The sequence below is a fragment of the Aedes albopictus genome, chromosome 3 (assembly GCF_035046485.1).
Source record: "Aedes albopictus strain Foshan chromosome 3, AalbF5, whole genome shotgun sequence".
NCBI classification, from domain to species: domain Eukaryota; kingdom Metazoa; phylum Arthropoda; class Insecta; order Diptera; family Culicidae; genus Aedes; species Aedes albopictus.
This window is the reverse complement of record NC_085138.1, coordinates 332,814,364-332,836,014: the sequence shown is the minus strand read 5'-3', so window position 1 is coordinate 332,836,014 and position 21,651 is coordinate 332,814,364. Positions and strand designations below refer to the sequence as shown.

Genomic DNA, 21,651 nt, shown 5'->3' with positions numbered 1-21,651 from the left:
TTATATCTAGCATTTACGAGCACTAAGGGCCGCCAGAATAGTATGCAAATTTTATGATAAGAATCAAACACTCTGATGCGTGTCTGGTATGTATTGCTTGGCAGCTGTTGATAAAATCTATCATCAATATTTTCAAATAACTGCCAAATATCACAAGTCAGACCTCAGGTCATATGATCTATACCATAAATCGTTCACAATTCATGTGGCCACTGTAAATACTGGAGAAAATTGTTACCGATAAATATGAATTCTATGGTTTTTCAAAGGTGAAATCTGTTTACATAACAACAAATATTATCGCATGTTTATTTTAACATCGGTTCAATTGACCCCATTAAACTAATTGTATTTGTATTGTTATCAATGGTAGTTACAAGATTCCATTAATCTATTTGGAAACAATAGAAAAATCATTGTTCATCTTTTTCGTGTCGTAACGTCCTCACTTGGATGAAACCTGCTTTTCAGCTACTTAGTTTTCTATAAGTACTTCTTCAGTTATTAATTGAGAGTTTCCTCTGCCAACACGGTTTGACGTGTGTCAGTCGTTGCAGCTATACCGAATAACATTTGATAACCAAAACATCTACTGTACTCAAATTTAAAACGAAAACTAAAAAAATGTGTCAAGTGGTTTTGTATGTGATTATACAGAATAGAATAACATGATCCAAGCCTCGACCCAAGCAACAATAATATTTATTGTTATTTATTTATTACGAATCGTTTACAAGTGTTATTGATAAATAAACTTTTTTTAATAAAAAGTCCATGAGAACTTTGGAAACACTTTTCCAACTGTATGAAAACGACTTAAAATCATTTTTACTGATAGTAACTTTATGTTATTTAAGAACTATAAAAAAACAATCGCATCAATTAGTCACTAATAAAACTAATGTTCACTTATTGTACGAACTATATGAGCTTGATTTCTATTGTAAAACGCAACAATATATCTACTGTGTGTTTTATTGTGAACAATAAAACTAGTCATATGTTAATAATATTTACCATGTAACGAATGGTATTTTTTTATCCGGGTATAGAGGAGGCGGTAGTGTTCGGCTATTTTTCTTCATGGCGTCGGGGACAACAAATTTGAATTTATTTGTTCTAGCCAAGGTTCTAGCTGTCACGTCGGTTCGTCGGTGCTGCGATGCCGGTCCAATAGGAAGGTGAGTGCGCAAAAGAAAGCACCACCAATCAGAATAGAGAAGAAGAAGAAAAAGAAGAAGAAGAAGAAGAAAGGAGCCCGGGAACCTATTTAAAAATCAATTTGCAGTTTGTATGGGAGCGATTTGTCGAATCACCCCTTGTCGCAGTTTGTACTGGGCGGAGCTGTCAAACAGTTGCCCAGCTGTCAAAAGGTGATTTCAAAAAATTTCTTTGAAATTGATTTTAGGTACAGTAGACGTTCGGTAACTGCAACATGTTTACGTTTCACTTATCGAACGAAAATCCGATAACTGCAACGCCTGACAGTGTCAACAAACCATCAACTGACGTAAAATGAACGTGAAATTCATCCGACTGTTCAATTGGGCTAACATGGCGCACCATTTTGACAGATGGCGGTGCGATAACTGCAAAATTGTTGCACTTACCGGACTTGCAGTTAAAAAGCATTGCAGTTAAACCGTTTGCACCGACCGAACGTCTACTGTACCAAAATAAGGTTCTAAAAATCTGAAAAAAAAATCATAGTGGCTCAAAAAAGGCGCTCTTTCATATAGAATCGAAAAATCAATATATTTTTCTTAATTCAAAAATCCAATTGGTCACAATCTCAGTGCAGGGCACTTACATTTAATATGTTAATTATTCTAAGTGTAGGAATCGTGATTACATTGATTATTTAGTACATTGGAATGAGTTACATCGGGCGGGTTGCAATTTTTTTTTTCTCGACAGCGACATGACGTTTGTGAACAAAAGCGCTTCCAAATAAATCAGGCCAAACATTTCAATAGGTCCTATCTGCATTTGAGAGGCTCTCTTTGTTTACTTTCTCTTTCAATTATTGCAATGTAATGGTACACTTTTCAACTATTTTTGCAGTACAATTCAAAAGACGATTGTTTTGACCATCGTTCAATGCTAGGAGGCAATCAAAATACAAATAAACAACTGAGATATTAACGAAAGAGAGCGAACCCAAAGAGAGCCTCTCTTCTGCAGATTGGACCTTTAGACATGTTTGGCCTGAAATATTTTTATTATTATGAGTAAATTTTACCTATTTTGGGTATATTGGCCTTATCGTGCACAAAAAAGACTTCTTTAGCGGGCTAACGTTGCACACCCGGCAACAGGTGACTTTTGTTTTTCTCTGTTCTCTTTGTTCTTGTTTCGAAGGTCAGTTTGTCAGAGCCATTCAACACGCATCGTATTTGAATAATCGTGAGTATGATTTTTTGAATTGTTTTTAAATAATAGTTAAGTAATCTAAAATTGCTCATTGTACGTTCATTGTTCCACTCATTTAGAAGTTCTCGTTTGAGGGTCGGTCATGTTCGACCCCACACAGCACGGGTTGAGCCGGGATTTCCGGCTCACCAAGTTTTCCACACTGCGCGGGTGAGGTTCGAAAATTCCTCAAGATGTCCTTGACCGGCTTCTTCGAGGAGTTTACAGCGAACAATTCGCTGAAAGTAGCAACAAAAACAAGGAGGAGAAGGAGCAATCTGGTGGAAAAGTAGGTGATAAGCAAAAGGAAGTTGATAGCGCTGAGGGTGTTGGTAAGATCAAAGATGTTGGGATTTGAAGTGAGTCTTCATCTGGTCTGTTATCTTTTCAGGAATTGGACTGGATTCGTCCGTGATACCGTTGAAGAATGACTTGCATTTAGTTCAGACCGTGGATTTTTTCTATCCGCTGATCGACGATCCGTACATATTGGGTCGCATCGCGCTGGCCAATGTGGTCAGCGACGTGTACGCCGTGGGAGCGCTGGAGATCGATGAAATCCGGCTGGTTTGTTCGGCCCCAACCGAGTTCAGCGAAGAAGAGCGGGATGTTGTGGTACCGATGATCATCAAGGGTTTCCAGGATGCGGCTGCGGAGTCAAAGTCGCGCGTCAAAATCGGAAGCATTGCACTGAATCCATGGTGCATTATCGGCGGAATCGCCACGGCCGTTTGTCACAAATCGGAACTGATCATGTAAGTTAACATATGAAATGCTCTTTTAAATATTCTTACCGAATGTCTGTATTTGCAGGCCGTACTATGCACAAGCAGGAGACTCGCTAGTCCTGACGAAGCCTTTGGGAACGCAATTAGCCACCAATGCCTTTATCTGGATGACTGAAAATTCCGACAGCTGGAAGAAACTCTCCGCCAAGTTTTCCACGTCCGACATTGAGAAAACATACGCCATCGCAATCGAGTCCATGTCCCGCCTGAACAAATCCGGAGCAGAGTTAATGCACAAATTCGGAGCGCACGCAGCTACCGACGTGACCGGTTTCGGACTTTACGGCCACGCGGACAATTTGGTGAAATTTCAGAAGGAAAGCGTTGATTTCGAAATAGACACGCTTCCAATAATCAAGAATGTAGCGGAAATTGCCGAGCTGCTTGGGCGAAGCGCTAAGCTTATGGCGGGAAAAGCGGTCGAAACATCCGGCGGGCTGCTGATTAGCCTGCCTTCCGCAAATGCCCAGCATTTCTGCGAGGAATATGAACGGGTCTCGGGTCATGCTGCTTGGATTATTGGACGAGTGGTGGTCGGAAGTCGCACGGTCAAAATGAGTTCAAATCCAACGACGCTCAGCGTAGAATAGGAGCTTCAAGAAAGCGGTGTGTCATGTAAGTGAGTGGAATTCATGAATTTTACTCGAAAGCAGTTTTCTTATCGCCTGCGCGGGGGAACGTATGAAGTGGACTTTTAAAGGCTGAAACGCTGGTAAGTTTGCGAAAGTTTTTCTCTCTTGTAGATGGTAGATGTATTTGCTTTCGAGCCTAATTTCGAAAGATATTCGATCACATCAATAAAATGAATGTTTTGGTTATTAACTTTATTATATAAGGTATTACTATTTTGTGAAAAATCCTTAGAAAGTGGAACCACTTTGGGGATATTAATCGCAGGCTAAAAAGAGGATGTGTGCTGCTTGAAAAGAGGATGTAGGGGTAGGCGGGGCAATATGGACACCCTAAGGTTTTTGCCACCTTTACCAGGCAAGATGCCAAAAAAGTTTAGTTTTTTAATACATGTATCCTTTTAAAGTCTATTTAGCATCTATTGCATAAGAATGCTCATGAAGAAATAGTTATTTATGTAACGAGTTGCAAAAAGTTGATTTTTTCAGCACGAGTCGTACGAAGAGTGCTGAAAAAATCGAGTTTTGTAACGAGTTACATACAAAATTTTAATCAATGATTTTTTCATTATACAACTCATTTGAGTTGCATAATGTGAATAATGCAACTCAAATGAGTTGCATAATGAACATTATGCAACTATTTTTCATTATGCAACTCATTTTAGTTGCATAATAAACCGGTACGGAAAAGTAAGTCATTATGATACTGAAATGAGTAGTATAAAATAGAAATTATAATACTTGAAGACGGTGTAGTGTCTTTTTTTTTTTTTTAATTATAATACTGAATTGCATAAAATGATTTATCCACTTTAAAAAATGTTTTGAAAAATGTTAGTTTTTCATGACCGTCTTCAAGCATACGGGGCAGAATGGACACCCCCATGGGGCAATATGGACACCATGAGACTTTTACGAATTTCGTACATTATTTACACCTATAAAGTCATTTCATTACAAAACAACTACACGGTGTCAAAATTTCGATTATTATCGAACATTCATGTACCTCGGTTTTTTCTTCGAAAATGATTAGTATTTGGGCTATATATTCATAACACTAGTTTACAAAATAAAACGAAAGTCGTGAACTTCTGTCAACGACCAAAATTTTTGAATTACAATTTAGCACTGATTTTGAAACCGTGCTTCAAAAAATTTTAAGTAGAGCGGTTTTTGAGTTTTAGCTCAATATCAAGTTTTACAACTTTTGAAAATATGGAATTTACTAAAATTCAAATATCTTGCGTTCTGTTCAACCGATTTCAAATCTTTTTCCAAAAATTAAAAGCTGTATACAATACCATTCGATCATCTGAATGCAGGTTTTGCGTCAGATTGATGAAATTCAAGATATTGGCGAGTTTTAGGGACGATCTCCTTAAATTTTAGCCAAATTTCCAAAAATTTATGAAGAAATGTATTTTTTTCAATAAGAAAAACACAATATAAAAATTCTTTCTCGACGTTTACTTGACATATCATATGTAGGCGAGTTACAGTAAAAAATTCAGCTCAATCGGAGCATTGATTACGAAGAATGAGATGTGTGAAGTGAGCGACGTTGCTTAAAAATAGAACAAAAATCGATTTCGAATCATCAACCTTGTATGGAAAGTCGAAAAAATTTCCGCTCTACTGTAATTTTTTTCCTTCGCGTTTTCGATCTCAGGGCATGTTTCTACACCAAAAATGATCATCAGCTTACCGAGTTCAAAAATGCTGTAAACTAGTGTAATCGGAAAAGTAGAAAATATTTCATCGGCGAAAATTTTTCCATACATTTTGTATGGAACGTTTTTTGGGCTAAAATAGTAATTATTGATTTTTAGTATGGGAAATAGCTAAAAACTCATCTAACTCAAATTTTCCCTGATAGAATATTAATTTTGCATTTATAAATTATAGCCGAAATTTTAACTTTCTATGAAGAAAAATCCGAGGTACATGAAAGTTCGATAATATTCAAAATTTTGACACCGTGAACTAATGAATAATACGCCGAAGTAGTTCATTTTTGTTCAGTTAATTTAAATTCAGGCTGTTTTGGATAAAGCTTCGTTTTTGTCGGCATGTGCAGCTGTGAACAACCTAGCCTAGAACAACTATTTTCCACTGCTGTCGTTTTTTGACCAATTTGTTTCACCCTGTGTCTACTATAGTGAACATTTAACCGAAAATATACTGAAATCGAAGAATTTGGTTGGTTTGTGATTTAGGTTATATTTTTCCCTTGCCGCTTCTTCCAAAAAGATGAGTGTCCATTTTGCCCCGGCAGCAGAAGATATTTCCAAACTTGATTTTTGATATAATAAAGAAGAAAATATAAACATGTTAAGCATGTAGATACAGCAAAACTACTTGCATATGTTCTAGAAATATCAGATTTTAATCGACCTGCAATAAATTAATCACTAAATCTTATTTTAGATGGTGTGAAAATTATAATTTCCATGTACAAAAAACGGAGGACGCAACTTTTTCGTGTAAAATCAAGTATAATTTTAATTTCGAATGTTTCTTTCCTGAAACTACGTTTTAGACAAATGGACTATATTCTCCATCCATTAAAAGTTCAAAAAAGTTCGCATATTTCAAAATATTGAGGGTGTCCATTCTGCCCCGGGTGTCCATATTGCCCCGCCTACCCCTATGGCTCGAGTTCAGAAGCAACAAATAATCAAACCGATTGATTAGGGGCTGTCCATTAATTACGTAAGGGTTTATGGGGGGAGGGGGGGTTTGAGAAATCTTACGCGCCATACAAAAATTTTTGAGTTCTCATACAAAAAATCTTACAGGGGGGGGAGGGGGTGTCAGAAAATTGCTAAAATTCCCTTACGTAATTAATGGACAGCCCCTTATTAGGGAATCGCGCTACTTGGGCGGTGGCTTCTATATTCGTCTGTTTTCCACTATAACTCAGTCAATCTTGAACCAATTGACACAATTCTTGGAATGCGGTGAGATAGGTATAGTATCTACCCGTGTACAAAATTTCAAGTCAATCGGTTCAAAATTGACCGAGTTACAGTGGAAAACAGACGAAAATAACAGACGAAGAAAACCACCGCCCAAGTAGCGCGATACCCTAGTTCAATAAAATCAATCAACTCAATGTTTTGCTCAAACAGCATCAAACTAGGCAAAAAAATATAATACCCACTTTGTTTGCATCATTTCATTACAGAAATGGAGAATTTATCATCTTATCATACAACAATCCAGCTCACTATTTTTAAATCTTGTAGTGCACCGATTGCTTTCTATTCGGTGTGAAGTACACAGGGTCAAATATTTAACAAGGAAAGAACTCAAGAAACTGTTAGATATGGCCTAGGATATGCTCGTAGATCGATTAAGGTAAAACACTTCTGATTGGTTTAAGGTTCTGATAACGAATGAACAATTTATTAATGACTGTCATAGAGTATAAAAGTCATGGCTTGCTTGTTCCTAGCTCGTCGCTATCTCCCACACTTCTCCTTGACGGCAGGACACCTGCAGCCTTCCGGAACAGTTTCAGCTTCACGGCTTGAAGTGGCTTGGTCAGCATGTCCGCCACCATTTCTTTCGTCGGGCAGTACCTACCGAAGTTCGATTTCGCCGTTCTGCTGCAACTCCCGGACATGGTGATATTTTGTTTCGATGTGTTTCGATCGTCGTCCCACGGAAGGTGAACTTGATTGTTTGATACATCCTTGGTTGCTTCAAACACGATCACTGGACTTGGAATCTCCATGGAAAAATCTTCAAGTATGGGTTGAACCCACCGGAATTCTTGGCAGCACTCAGTTAGTGTGACATATTTGGTCTCTGTACTACTCAAAGTCACACACGTTTGCTTTCTGGCACTCCAGCCATGCACGCCAACTTGGTCAAATTATTGGGGGGGGGGGGGGCAAAGCCTGTTTTCCTGATATTTTGTATGGGAATAATATTAAAAAATCGTCAAATATTGGGGGAGGGGGGGGGGCAAACCTATGCTTGCCCTCCCTAAGTTGGCGCCTATGACTCCAGCTAATTGATCCTCCGGCAAACCTAAACAGGAATCCAGAGGTTGATTTTCTGTCGCTTGAATCGCCGGCCCAGTCAGCGTCAACGTAGATGTGCAACGGAGAGTCATCCACACCCAGCACCTTCTTCTTCTTCTTCTTGCTTCTAGGTGCTCTTTGTATTAACAAAGAGCGAAAAATGGCGCAGCGAACTAGCGCTATATTGCCAGTTAATTTTTGGTTTATACTCAGTTAGAGTTTACTTTCTGGTGAGCACGCCGCGAACACGACCGAGCGTGTCGATCGCTGCAGTCGTACCTGACACCCAGCACCAGCTCGTAGTCCAGCCGTCCCCTTGAGATACCGTAGTACTCTTTTGGCTTCAATCCAGTCGGCTTGAGAAGGGTTGCTTGTCTTTCTTCCCAGGATACCTAGACACGCTTAGGGAGCATCGATTAAGTACGTCACGCTAAAATTGGGAATTTTCAACCCCCCTCCCCCTTTCGTACGGGTTTTTCCTATTCTTGATACCAGGGATGGCATGTCACGCAGAAACTGTGCCCATTTACGCTCATCTTTCACTGAACTTCTCAGTTTCATTTACCTTACATAAGAGAAAGAGAAAAATCACACAATAAAATGTACACCCTTAAACGAAAGTACACAGCGAATGAGTAACTTGCGAAAAGACAAAGGATTTTTCACTCATATTTGCGTACGACTGGATCAGCACAAAAAATGTGCTGATCCGGTGTTACACAAATTTGCGTAAAATTTCACACAAGTTTGCATGAAATCTTTTGTCTTTTCGATCGCTGCGTGAAAGTTACTCCTTGCTCTGTGTACATCGATCTTTCCGTGTACATAATTTCTCTCACGCAGAGTTTTTGTGCGGGTGATTAGAGTGCTGCGTGAGAGCAATGAGAGCCCGCAAGTCAGATTCCCAGTGCGCAATTTCTGCGCGCACGCAGAAAAAAACAGAACTCAGTGCACACGCAGTGTGTTCAAAGGGGTCAGTGTTGTTTGAGCATTTGGTGAACCGAAAGCATGCCAATGAGTACAAAACCCGCTAAGGGGTATCAAAGTCTGTGATATCAGAGACAAGCAGACGTGTTAAGCTGGTCAAGGACTTACAGTTGATGGATATTTTGGTTCCAAATTCCACCAACAGGCGGTGCTAGTGAGCTAACAAATTTTGTTTTTCATATTTAACAGGAAAATTTGCAAAAAAAATGCAACTAGCGCCGCCTAGCTGCAGAAACTCGAACCAAATGATAATTATTCTGAAAGCCCTTGATCTACCAAACAATTTTGCCGAAGACACCATCTTTCTAAAGAATCAGAATGCTGAGATATGTGAAATGTAAAATTTGTACGCTGTCTAGCGCCGCCTAGTGGTGAAATCACGAATCATACGGTCAATATTCTGAAAGCCCTTGACCAGCTGAACAACTTTGCCGAAGAAATCAACTCTCTAAGTAATCAGGATCCTGAGATATATGGGATGGAATTTTTGTCAGTGTTGCATCTGGTCGGCCCAATAGCGGTAGCTCATTCCAGCGTCCAGTAACACGCATCTTGCCATTTCAACCAGGGTTCGATTTTTCCGCTCAGCAACGCCATTTTGCTGTGGCGTGTAGACGACGGTGTATTGCGGTGTTATTCCCTTCTCTTGGTAGAATCTTCCCAGCTGCTTCGCTTTATATTCTCCTCTTTGATCCGAACGGATGGCTGTCGGATATCGTCCAAAACGGGTGTGCACCATCTCTGCATAATCCTGGATTTTCTCCACTGCTTCGGATTTGCGCTTCAGGAAATAGATTACAGTATAGCGGCTGAAGTCATCTATTGTCGCGCTTATCTTTTCTTAGAGTCCGGTGGCGGTTGTATGCTCGCAAGGCATACCGTCGCAGTGACACTCGCAAGGCAAAACAAAAGGAAATGTGTTCCCGCCCAAATCAAAAGCACGTGGGTTTCGCGAAGTGACAGATGTTTTTGATTGTATATGTGTGTGGTAACAATGTGATGTACGGCAACAGTGGCTCAGTGAGATGAGTGTGCTTGCTGTCAAATCCCATATAATGGGGTGGAATTCTATTGGAATCTGGTGACACTGTTATGGTTAGTAACTGTCGCGCTTATATCATAAGCTGAATGCAGATAATCGCCATATTCTGATTTTTCTCGAGAGGCATAACATCATCACCATGACATATTTCGCTCCTCCTGGGGTTACTGTGTTCATCGGTACGCAGATATCGATGTGCACCAAGTCGGCTATCTTCGTGGATTGTGATCTGGTGTGCTGCGGAAAAGGCAATCGGGCCATCTTACCTGCCAAGCAACACTCGCAATCTTCCTGGATGGAGCAGTCTTGAATGGACAGGCCAGTCGTGAGCCCCTCGCGAACCATGCGTTGAATGGCTTCCACATCACGATTTCCAAGTCTTCGGTGCCAGTTATGCAAACAATTCTTCGGATGTTGTTCCGCAACCGCCATCGCATTGCCCTTCGAAACTTGCAGGTTGTAAAGGCCGCCTCGTCTGGCAGCCACCACAGCTACAAAGTTGTTGTGCTTGATAGAACATTCCTTGATAGTGAATCTGACCTCCGCACCCTTGTCCCTTGTTGACCAACCGATATCAAATTCGCGTCGAGTTCTGGAACATGAAGCACTTCCGACAATGTGATAACCGTTTCCTTACCATTTTTATTCCGGCAGCGCAGTTTTCCTGTTCCTCTTGCGGCTACTTCAGCTACTCGACCATCAGCTAGTGTTACGGACTGCACGGCATACTGCAACTTCAAAAGGTCATATTACTTATCAAAATGAATCCTGACCCAGCCCGACTAACAATCACTCCTTCCTGCAGCCTTTGGTGGAGACGTGCAGTAAACGCCAACTTTCACATAACAAAGGTTGCTATTAACATTCCTTCACTCTTCCAACCTGACTGCAAGGACGTGGCCGGCGCCGTTATTGTACTGTTAAAGAGAGCCTCTGAAGCGTGCACAGTGAAAATGTTGACCACTCCCAGTCAATTATTCAGTTGATTCATTGTGCAACTGTCATTGGTTCGAGTCAATCACGGAGTAGCAACATAGACGGAGTAGCAACCATAGATATGTGCAGTCAGTCTAAGCTAAGCTAAGCGACCATCAGCTAGTGTTACGGACATGTTTGATACGGCTTTGATGTCTTCGAAAAAATCTTCATCGCTACACATGTGGCTGGATGCTCCGGAGTCTACGATCCATTCCTTCATCGCCGGACGCTCCCGAACTGTGGGTGGGACAGTCGAAGAAGCAACAAACGCAAAATCTGCCGGATCGTTCTCCTTAACAGCTCTAGCTCATTGTTTGGACATCGGTGGTTTCGGTTTGAACTTGCGCTTTTCATCCATCTTCTGATTCAGAAAACGACACTCTCTTTTCACGTGACCGGGTTGCTGGCAGAGATGGCAGATGATACTCTTGGGTCCAACTACGGCACGCAGCATAGTGGTTTCGCAGCGCGGTGTCACGAACACTAATGCAAATCTACTGGTTGAAAATATGCCCGTTTGATTTTGCTGGGAACAGCTGATCTTTGTTTACTATTTTCAACCAGTAACTCAAGTGGTGTTCGTGTAATGCAGCGTGTACGTACACGCAACACCACTAAAAGCAGAAACCACTATGGTTTCCGCGCGACCCGATTTGTCACTTTGCTTCAGACATTCATCCATGCTTGATCACATCGATTGTCAGTTCGTCCTCCGGGCGGCTCTCCAAAGCGCTTCAAATGATGATGGAAATGGAAGGCTTCTCAAAACCAACACTACTGTCAGGGTTGCCCCGAGCTCCAATCCCGCGTTCGTCAGCCTCTGGAATATGTCCTCCATTTCATGAAGGCGGTTCTCGATCGGTGTACGTCAGATTGCAGATCTTCTTGAGGATCGATACCTTGGTGGTGAGCGACGTGTTTTGGTAATGATTCTTGAATGTGTCCCAGATCTCCTTGGCTGAACTGCACTTCCGGATCAACGATTGCTGCATGATCCCAACGAATAACGAGATTGTTCCCTGGGTCTTGGCATCTCCATTCTTCCAGGCTTCGGTGGCGGGAACCGGCGGAGCAGTCGTGGCAAACTTCCAAAGCTCTTCCTGCATCAGCAAACTCTTGACCTGGAAACTACAATTTTCATAATTCTCGCTTCCTAGCGAGATACCGGCAAATGCAATTGCGGCGGACTCTTCACAGGACTTCAAATTCGACTTCAATAATCTCTAAATTCACAGCTGGGCCCATGATCTGTTGGATATGGCCATACATTGATTAAGGTAAAACACTTCTGACTGGTTTAAGGTTCTGATAACGAATGAACAATTTATTAATGGCTGCCATAGATTATCAAAGTCATGGCTTGCTTGTTCCTAGCTCGTCGCTATCTCCCACAGAAACAACATCAGTTTGACACTAATGAAAATTCGATCGAGTCAAACAAGATGTTTGAGCATTGATTTCTTGTTGGACAAATATTTGACCCTGTGTACTAACGGCTTCAGTGTTGAGTTACCAAAGATGTCATGGGAGTGCTCGGGATGAGGGGTTCTGCCCAAATGGTTCAGATTCTGAAGGGATGTGCGGCAACAGTTACCCCATTTACGCTGCAGCGATCTATGAAACTTTAGCGATTACCGTGGAGAAATTAAGCATGTTGGAAGACTAGTGTCTTCAGCAAAGTTGTTGAGAAGGCCAAGCACTCTACGATAGTACGTAATTTAGTACATATTTGCTCCAGTAGGCGGCGCTAGTGATCATGAAACTATCTGTTTTAATAGGCTTCGTGTCAACAGCTATTGCCAGTATCGTCGCGCTCGTGTTGTGAATATCCAGCGTAGTTTTGCACTACCTAGTACCTAGCATAAGTTAAAATCATTCTTGGGTTAAGTTCAGAGTCTCCGACAAAGTTGATCATGACATCAAGAGCTATCCGATAGTGTAGTAGCTGGTTTATCCGCAAGGTGGCGCTAGTGAGTCTAAGAAAATTTAAACTGCTGTATTTCGAGAACCAGACCACATAGAAGAATTTCATCTTTAGCAAAGTTGATCAAGACATCAATATCTATCCGATAATGAACTGATTGATTCTGGGCTTGGATTATATCTTCCAGGAAGCTTTGATTTTAGGCATGTGGACGATGTGCTTTGCAGTAGTGATTGGAATAGCTGAATGTATAATCAATGGCAAACAATTCTGTGAAAATCAGATCTTCAAGTCATCTGAAATAGTTATACTGATCATGATGCTGCATAGTATATCGAACATTTGTCGAAGTCATTTATGTGCCGGGTAAATATAATTCCAAGTTGGTGAGAATATTACAAACTGAGGGAGGGTAATAGGCCCAGTCAGACCCCTGAATGGGCAATGTGGGTTAGTGTATGGGAATGCCATTGAAGGTTTGTAATATTCTCCGAGGCTTTCGAAATCCAACAGGGCGCGTCCCCGGGTTGCGGATAGGGGGAAAAGGGAGATTTTCGCATTTGTACTGTAATCAGCCAATGTGATATTATCTCCTATGGTGTTGTAGTGCGAATGAATGATCTCAATCTATGAGAATTCGAACCTTGTAATGTATTGTTTATTAACTTCAATTTTCTAAGCTTGACAAGGTTTTGAAGACAAACATGAGATGAGAGAATTGCCTAATAGGAAAGTCACATCAACAAAGCTTTTACATATGCAAATGCTATCCATGGGGTCATGTCTAGCATTTAATATGTATGGCAATGACTGGTTCTTACCTAGCAGGGGTACTACAAGACCACGCGGACAATTCGATTGAAGGCTTAATTGGGAATGATATATTTTCCAGAACTGAAGAGACATATTTTCCGGGGTGACTGGCGAGTCGGAGAGGGTAGAAGATTCCGTTTGTTATAATTGACAAAATAAACAGTCGGGCGCTTTTTCTTTCTATGACTTGCTTGGCATTTTGTGGATTATTGTTTTTTTTTGGGTTTGGAAGGTCACAGCTAGCCGCGTTCGGTAATTTTTACCGAAATCTCAACAGCTGAACGTTCGGTAATGGTTTTTTTACCGAAATTCTGTAAAAATTACCAAATTTCGGTGAAATGTTATCGTTTATCTGTCAAATTTAAACGAAGTTCGGTAAACGTCACCGAATTTCTCCGGTAAAAAACTTAACGGTTGAGATTTCGGTAAAATATTACCGAAGTCGGTGATTTTTGCTAAGTGTTATGCGATTCACTATTGAGCCCTAAAATTATTTTGCATCTGAATAGCATTGATATTGTCAAGTCTGTACCAACACCCTAATCCCACACTAAAATACCCTTTTCCTATCCCATGGCGTTTATGTGGTCAGCAAAGACTATTCAGCCATTACTCTTCCTTATCATCGGCTTTGGACTGACTTGCGCTCTCATTGCCCCACCAAATGCTGCAAAATGAAAATGATAATGAACTGATTGATTCTGGGTTTTCCGCAACGCATTTTGAGAGTTTGTCGGGAGTGGGATTCGATCCCAGGTCCTCGGCGTGATAGTCAATTGTTCTAACCATCACACCAGGTCCGCTCCACAGTGAGAAGTTCTAAACTTCCGTATCTCGAAAATCAGACCACAGTAAGACCACAGAAGTATTTCATTTTAGGCAAGACATCAAGAATTATCCGATGATAAATTATTTAATTCTACGTTTACCCGCTGGGTGGTGTTAAAAGGTTTTAGACAAAAACTCTAAGTAACACTAAGTAAAAGCTTAGAGTTTTATTCTCGGCAAAGTTGATCAGGATATCAAAAGCAATTTAAAGATGGATTAATTGATTCGATAGTTATTGCATCTTTTGCACCGTATTCGACCCCCTGCAAAAAAATGTGTCCCATCACAATATTCTCAATTTAGTTGAAAATCGAAGTTTTCGACTAGTAAAGTTGGGGTTTTCTCCAAATCCGTGCGTCGGACCTAACTTCGGAAGTGGTGCGCTGTATAGTAAACCTGGTCCGCTATCCACTTTTTCGCGAGCGGTAATGGCGGCGGCGGGCATATACAACCGGTTCGGATTTTGACGTTTCTTGGAGGAAAGTCAAAACAGTTTCATTCTCCTCCTCACCCCTTCACCCACCGTTTGGTGGCGCCAACCAATTGCGATCCCCAAGAAACGTCAAAAATCGAATCGGTTATTTGTGCCCGCCGCCGCCATTACCGCTCGCGGATAAGTGGATACAGCGCACCACTACACTGAAAGTCGGCTTGCAGTAAAGACAAGCATAACAATGTTTTTAAATTTACCATGGCAAAACATGATCATTCCCGTAACGTGGGTAGATCACCTTAGAACGGTGCGTTACGGTGTAAGATCTACCACATTGCATCAAATTTTAATCTTGCTATTTTACTACCTAAAGTGGTAGCATACCAGATTAAAATTTAATGTATTTTTGCAATGGTTATGTTTTAATTTATGTTTTGTTTTTAACTGCTAATAAACCTTTTTGTTTCAGGAGGATTCAGGTAATTTTATTGTATAATAATACAATGTTTTAAAAAATAGTAACTGTAACGAGCGTATCATTTATGCCTTATTCAGTATATATTACTTAATCCTTTTTTCTCTTTTCAGTGAAGAATCTTACCACCATTTCTGGCGCACTAATCAATATTTTTTTAGCAAATCACCGTATACATCACCATATTAATACATGCGAACATGTTTAAATATCTATATCGTTATCTGGAAGCGTTTGGTACGGGAGGTCCACGCTTCCATCTTTCCCCTCGATTTCAAGGTGTAGAATGTTTTCAAATATTGACTATGTTGAAATATTTCTATCCCTTGAAATCTTCTCTGCGGTACATGCTGCGCAGTTGGCCTGGCCGTTAGACAAGAAAAATGATAGACTTGAAAAGTCTTCATTTTCCAGGATGCATTCAAGTAATGGCTGCGTTAGTGTGAGATTAGATTAGATTAGATTAGATTACCATGGCAAAACATGATCATCGACCCACCAACGCTTCTTGTGTGCGTTTTGTTTCTTCTCACATCAACCGGTTCGATAGCCGAGTGGTAGCGTGCGAGCCTGGTGATGTCAATGTTCTTGGTTCGAATCCGGTTGCCAACAGAAACTTTTTTTAATTGAAAATCGAGTCCATGGTATAATTGAAAACATAATTCTGTTGAATTGAAACGAAACTCAGTCTGCACAAATTTAGTGGCGTTGTGTATTTAAATTGACCCTCAGAATAGTAATTTTCACCGCAAGCCGCCGTTCAGTGTACCGAAGTTAGGTCCGACGCACGGATTTGGAGAAAAATCCAACTTCGTTTGTCGAACGTTTGGAGCCTGGGAAAGTACTCTGTATAGCATCTGAAAGTAGTAAAATTCGACATGTATTTACCGTTGAAAAAACTCGAATGCGGAATAATAACACTGTTTTCTTTTGATACCAACCTGTTCTATAAAGGTGTCGTAGAAATTTCGGATGGGAAAACTGATTCAATTTTGAGAGTGAATCGCTCTCGATTCACTCTAAAAAAAGAGTCGACTCTTTTGATCGATTCAGCAACTCATTTCCGGGATTTGAAGAAAATGTTGATTTTCGATGTGAGCCAACTCCTTTTTGTACGGATCTAACCCAGTATTCGAGAAAATTCAATTGCATGGTATGAATCGATCTGCACAAACGTCTGAGCATAACGTAGTGAAATGCAGGATTCGTAAGTTTTCGTTAATTTCTCCGAAGGATCGAATCGCTGGTGCGAGCCGCCCACATATTTAATATAAGTATGAAAACAAAATTATTTGTCAAGGATTGTAATGTTCTGCGTCGAATCATCATTAGGTGCGCAGTCATACCAACTCTTTTAGCAATCGTAATGAACATCAGTGAATCGTAACTCTTTTGAAAAAAGTCATGGCTCACTCACTCGGTTTCGCGAATCGATTCTTTGGGTCGATTCGCGAGTGAGTTACCCATCTCTAGTTCAAACACGCAGAGTATAATTAAAAATGGTTTTTAAAACTGGAATTGACGATGGGAAAACGCAAGCGAAGCAGAAAGTTATTTTTTGTATTTTTTTCTTTTGTTTTGACAGAGACAGTTGACCATCCAAGCCGGCGAGGCATAGGAAAAACTTGCTGAAATTTCACCAATCCAGGCGAGTTTGCTGATTAGCAGCTAACTAACCCGGATTGCTGTTTTTTCAGTAAACTCGAAGTTTGCTGATTTTGTTTCAGTAAAGCGTTTTGCTGAAACCTTCAATCGATTTTTGGTGTGTAGCTAAAAAAAAATATTTGCATTAAGTATCGTTATCCTGTAAATCAAAAAAATATATTACATGAACTATTTTTTTTCATCACATTAATGTAAATAACAAATAATGGACATAAATACCGGCTTAGTTTTATAAGACATGCAGCTATGGGACGCAACAGCTGTATCTGAGAAAGCTGTATAATGAAAGCTGTGTAATGAAAGATAATGTGTATGAAAATCAATTTCGCTCAAATGCTTCTCACGACCAATAGTTTGCTGCTTGCACTGGACGCCGCTAAGATTGCATAGGAAAAATTTTTGGTATTGGGAAAGTTTTAGGCATTATGGCATTATTGTAGGAGTTCCTTATATAGTTTCTACAGGACTTCCTCGAAGAATTCCTCCAACAATTTCTTAGGGAGTTCCTCTAGCAGCTTTGTAAGAAATTTCTCATGGTGTTCTTTATAGGTTTCCCCAATACGAGAAGGATAACATTTTCACTGGAATTCCTACTGGGAATCCCAGGAAAGGCATCTGAAAACATCTCAAAAGGATTTGGAGGAATCTCAAAAGGAATCCCTCAAGGAACTTCCAGATGAATTTCAGAAGAAACTTCTGGGGGAATCTTGAAAGGAAATCATAGAGAAGTTCCATAAGAAATCCCGTGAGGAGTTCCTGGAGCAATTCTAGATGGAACTTTATGAGAAATCTTGAATAAACTTCTGGAAGAATCTCAGGGGGAGTTATTTGTAGAGTCTCAGAAGAAATTCCTGGTTCAATTTCTGAAGAAAACACGGAAGAAATTATTGAAGGCATCACGGAAAGAATTTCTAAAGGAATCACGAAAATAACTTTTGGGGAAGCCCGGAAGATATCCAGATAGAACTCTTGGTAAAATCCAAGAAAGAAAATCCTGCAGGAATTCCAAAAGGAGTGAATGGAGGGATGCCGAAAAAAGTTCCTGGAGGACTCTTGAAAAAAAAACCTGGATAAATCCTTGGAGGAAGTTCTCGAGGAATCCCAGAAGAAACTCACAGAAGAATTCCTGAAGGAATTCCTGAAGGAATCCGAAGAAGAACTTCTGGAGGAATCCCAGAAGCAACTCCTGGAGGGGTTTTGAAACAATGCCGGCGAGGGGTTTCCTACAGAGATGGCATTTCACCGTAGCGATTCACTGCGGCGTCAGTTTATCGACCACACTGGGGATAGGAACATTTTTCACCACACCAAGAAGCCAGTTTCTCTTGTTTTGGGTGGTGGGTAGACCAAGCGCTAGTGTGTGCTCTTGCTCGTTCGTCTTGGATCGAGTGTGGCTCACTCTTTCGCGCGCATCGCTCTCGCACGCTCTCCCGTGTTTTCACCCACACGGAAAGATCAATGTACACAGAGCAAGGAGTAACTTTCACGCAGCGATCGAAAAGACAAAAGATTTCATGCAAACTTGTGTGAAATTTCACGCAAATTTGTGTAACACCGGATCAGCACATTTTTTGTGCTGATCCAGTCGTACGCAAATATGAGTGAAAAATCCTTTGTCTTTTCGCAACTTACTCATTCGCTGTGTACTTTCATTTTAGAGTGCAGCAGTCACCGAATCATCACCATGGTGTCACCGGGGCGAGAACTCTCCGGTGTTTCACCGCAGCGCGCACTCTGGCGCAAAAACCTCACTGGGGCGCGCGCAAGGGTGATTTTTTACACTTTCACCGGAGAGAATTTTAAAGCGCTCTCTCCGCACTGTGGCCCACACCCTTAAATGAAACAACACAGCACACGAGTAACTTTCACGCAGCGACCGAAAAGACAAAAGAATTTGGTAAGTTGGCGCTATTAGAAGGTATCAACCGCGAGTGGCTTAATGGAACCCTTCCGGAGACTTGGAGACACAGCCTGGTAGTGGCGATTCCGAAAAATTCGGGTCTCTCCTCGGACGTCAGCAGCTACCGACCAATTGCCCTAACAAGTTGCCTTTCCAAAATTACGGAACGGATGGTTAATCGAAGGCTGATTAGTTATCTGGAGAACAATCAACTTTTGGACCACCGGCAGCATGCTTTCCGATCGGGTTTTGGGACAGGCACTTATTTTGCCGCCATCGGACAAATCCTAGAGGACGCAACTAAAAATGACGAGCATATTGAAATGGTATCACTTGACCTTGCAAAAGCATACAACCGAGCCTGGACACCAGCAGTTCTCAAGAAGCTCGCCAACTGGGGCTTCTCTGGAAACCTTCTGGCTTTCGTAAAAAACTTTTTGAATGGACGAACTTTCCAAGTTCTCATCGGCAATCATCGCTTAAAAATTGCAAAGGAAGAAACGGGAGTACCGCAGGGGTCTGTCCTGGCTGTTACACTATTTCTAGTGGCCATGAGCGGTGTTTTCCTGGTCCTCCCTAAAGGTGTCTTTATATTAGTATACGCTGATGATATTTTGCTCTTAGTGAGAGGAAAGCACCCAAAAAGCCTTAGGAGAAAACTCCAGGCAGCGGTATCAGCCGTAGCAAAATGGGCCAAAACGGAGGGTTTCGACATTGCGGCCGAAAAATGTGCCCGTATCCATATTTGCACATCCAATCATCGGCCTCCAGGGAAGATTTTCATAAATAAAGCTCCAATACCGACCAGAAACAATGTGAAAATCCTTGGTGTAACATTCGATCGGAATCTCTCCTTCCAGACCCATTTCAAAAATGTAAAGGTTTCCTGTAGGAATCGGGTTAACATGATAAAATGCATTTCCACTAAAAGAACGCGAAGCAGTAGAGCCACCCGGAAGCACGTCACGGACGCAGTGGTGTGCAGCCGGCTTCTGTACGGCATAGAAGCAACCTGTCGAAGTCTCAACGAACTTGTCAAACACCTGGCACCAATCTACAACAAATCTATTCGTCACCTGTCTGGATTGCTTCCGTCCACTCCAGCCTTATCAGCATGTGCTGAGCTGGGAGTTCTTCCCTTTCGACATAAAGCTATCCTCGTGCTCTGTAACCGTACAATAGGGTACCTCGAACTTACCAAGGAACAGGAGCCGATTTGCTTCCTGGCCGAGCAAGCAAACTTGGCTCTTGAATCAGTGGCCGCAGTTCAGCTTCCACCGGTGGCCGGGCTCCACCGGATTGGACCGCGAAGCTGGATGGCTAAATCTCCGAAGATAGATGGAACCATCAAAGCTAGCTTCCGTAGGAAAGCTACACCCGAAAGAGTCAAAGCTCACTTTTACGAAAGGATCGAGAAGCACTACAACGATTATGAAGTCAGATTCACTGACGGCTCCAAACTAGGAGATAAGGTCGGCCTAGGAATACTGGGTGACCAAATAGAACGATGCTACAGTTTACCAAGTGCCTGTTCAGTATTTTCCGCCGAGGCTGCGGCAATCCTACAAGCTATTGTACTCCCAAGCGATAAACCAGTTCTAATAGTCACTGATTCGGCTAGTGCCTTGACAGCGCTCAAGTCGCCAACAAACAAACATCCGTACATCCAGCGCATTCAGTCCGAATTAGAGCAAAATGAGGTCGATGTATCGTTTATGTGGGTCCCAGGCCACTCCGGAATTGCTGGAAATGAGAAAGCGGACGCACTAGCGGGAACCGGTCTAAACGAACCATTACTAAATAAGAAAATTCCGTCAGATGACATTAAAACGTGGACTAAAAACACGGTCTGAGATGCCTGGTCCCGGGAATGGCAGCTGGAACGAATGCTTTTCTGTCGTAAAATCAAAAATACGACCGCCCCGTGGGATGACTTACCGGCGCGGCGAGAGCAGATCGTGCTATCCAGACTAAGGACTGGACACAGCAGAATGTCGCACGATATGAGCGGTGGTACAGATGGTTTCCGCAAACATTGTGAATCGTGCGGGGAACGCTGCACAACCGAGCATATTATAAGCCACTGTCCAGCTCTTGAGGATCTGAGAAGAATACATGATATCACCAACGTAATCAGAGCACTTCAAAATGACTCATCATTTGAGAGGCAACTGATAAATTTTCTCAAGGACGCACAGATATACAACAGCATCTAATTTGCTTCTCGGCTCTGGGCAGCCCGGGATCTCCTATCCCGGTATCGTAAGCCCCGCTTGTAACTTCGCAGATTACTTCCTCTTTTATTCTTTTTCACGTCGGGGCATCCTGGCCTACAAAGGTGGCGGATTGCCACCTAGAGGTGGTCAGGCAATACCTCTTTCAAGCACTCTTCCCCTCGCGAAACCCTTGGAACCTTTTTTTTTTACAGCTTATCCGCCTCACACAAAAATCAAGCAAGTTTTTAGATCGGACAGTTAAAACACATTGACAGTAAATTCTTGTAGCCCTTCTGGCCCACATGAGAAGATAGGTTTAATTAGAAATAAGTAGATTTATGGCAACTATTCTGCTAAAACTCTGTAATCTGCTGATACCCTTAAGGCATCTTCAGATCATTCTCTTTTATTTTTTGGAGATGAACCAGCCGCGGACTGAAAATCTCCTTAATAAAGCTAATAATAATAATAATAACAAAAGAATTTTCACGCAGATTTGTGTAACACCGGATCAGCACATTTTT

General features: G+C 41.5%; 1 protein-coding gene across 2 annotated transcripts; it reads left to right on the top strand.

The window, feature by feature from the left end:
• Positions 1–2,292: 2,292 nt before the first annotated feature.
• Positions 2,293–4,027, top strand: LOC109622601 (selenide, water dikinase 2-like). 2 transcript variants are annotated; one of them, XM_029865268.2, is made up of 4 exons: positions 2,293–2,406; positions 2,493–2,744; positions 2,804–3,167; positions 3,226–4,027. In XM_029865268.2, the coding sequence occupies exons 2-4, from the start codon at positions 2,516–2,518 to the stop codon at positions 3,788–3,790; spliced, it is 1,158 nt and encodes a 385-aa protein (XP_029721128.1). In that variant the 5' UTR covers positions 2,293–2,406; positions 2,493–2,515; the 3' UTR covers positions 3,791–4,027. The 2 variants fall into 2 exon arrangements, with proteins under 2 accessions (XP_029721128.1, XP_029721129.1); XM_029865269.2 differs by having other exon boundaries at positions 2,306–2,410.
• Positions 4,028–21,651: the final 17,624 nt, after the last annotated feature.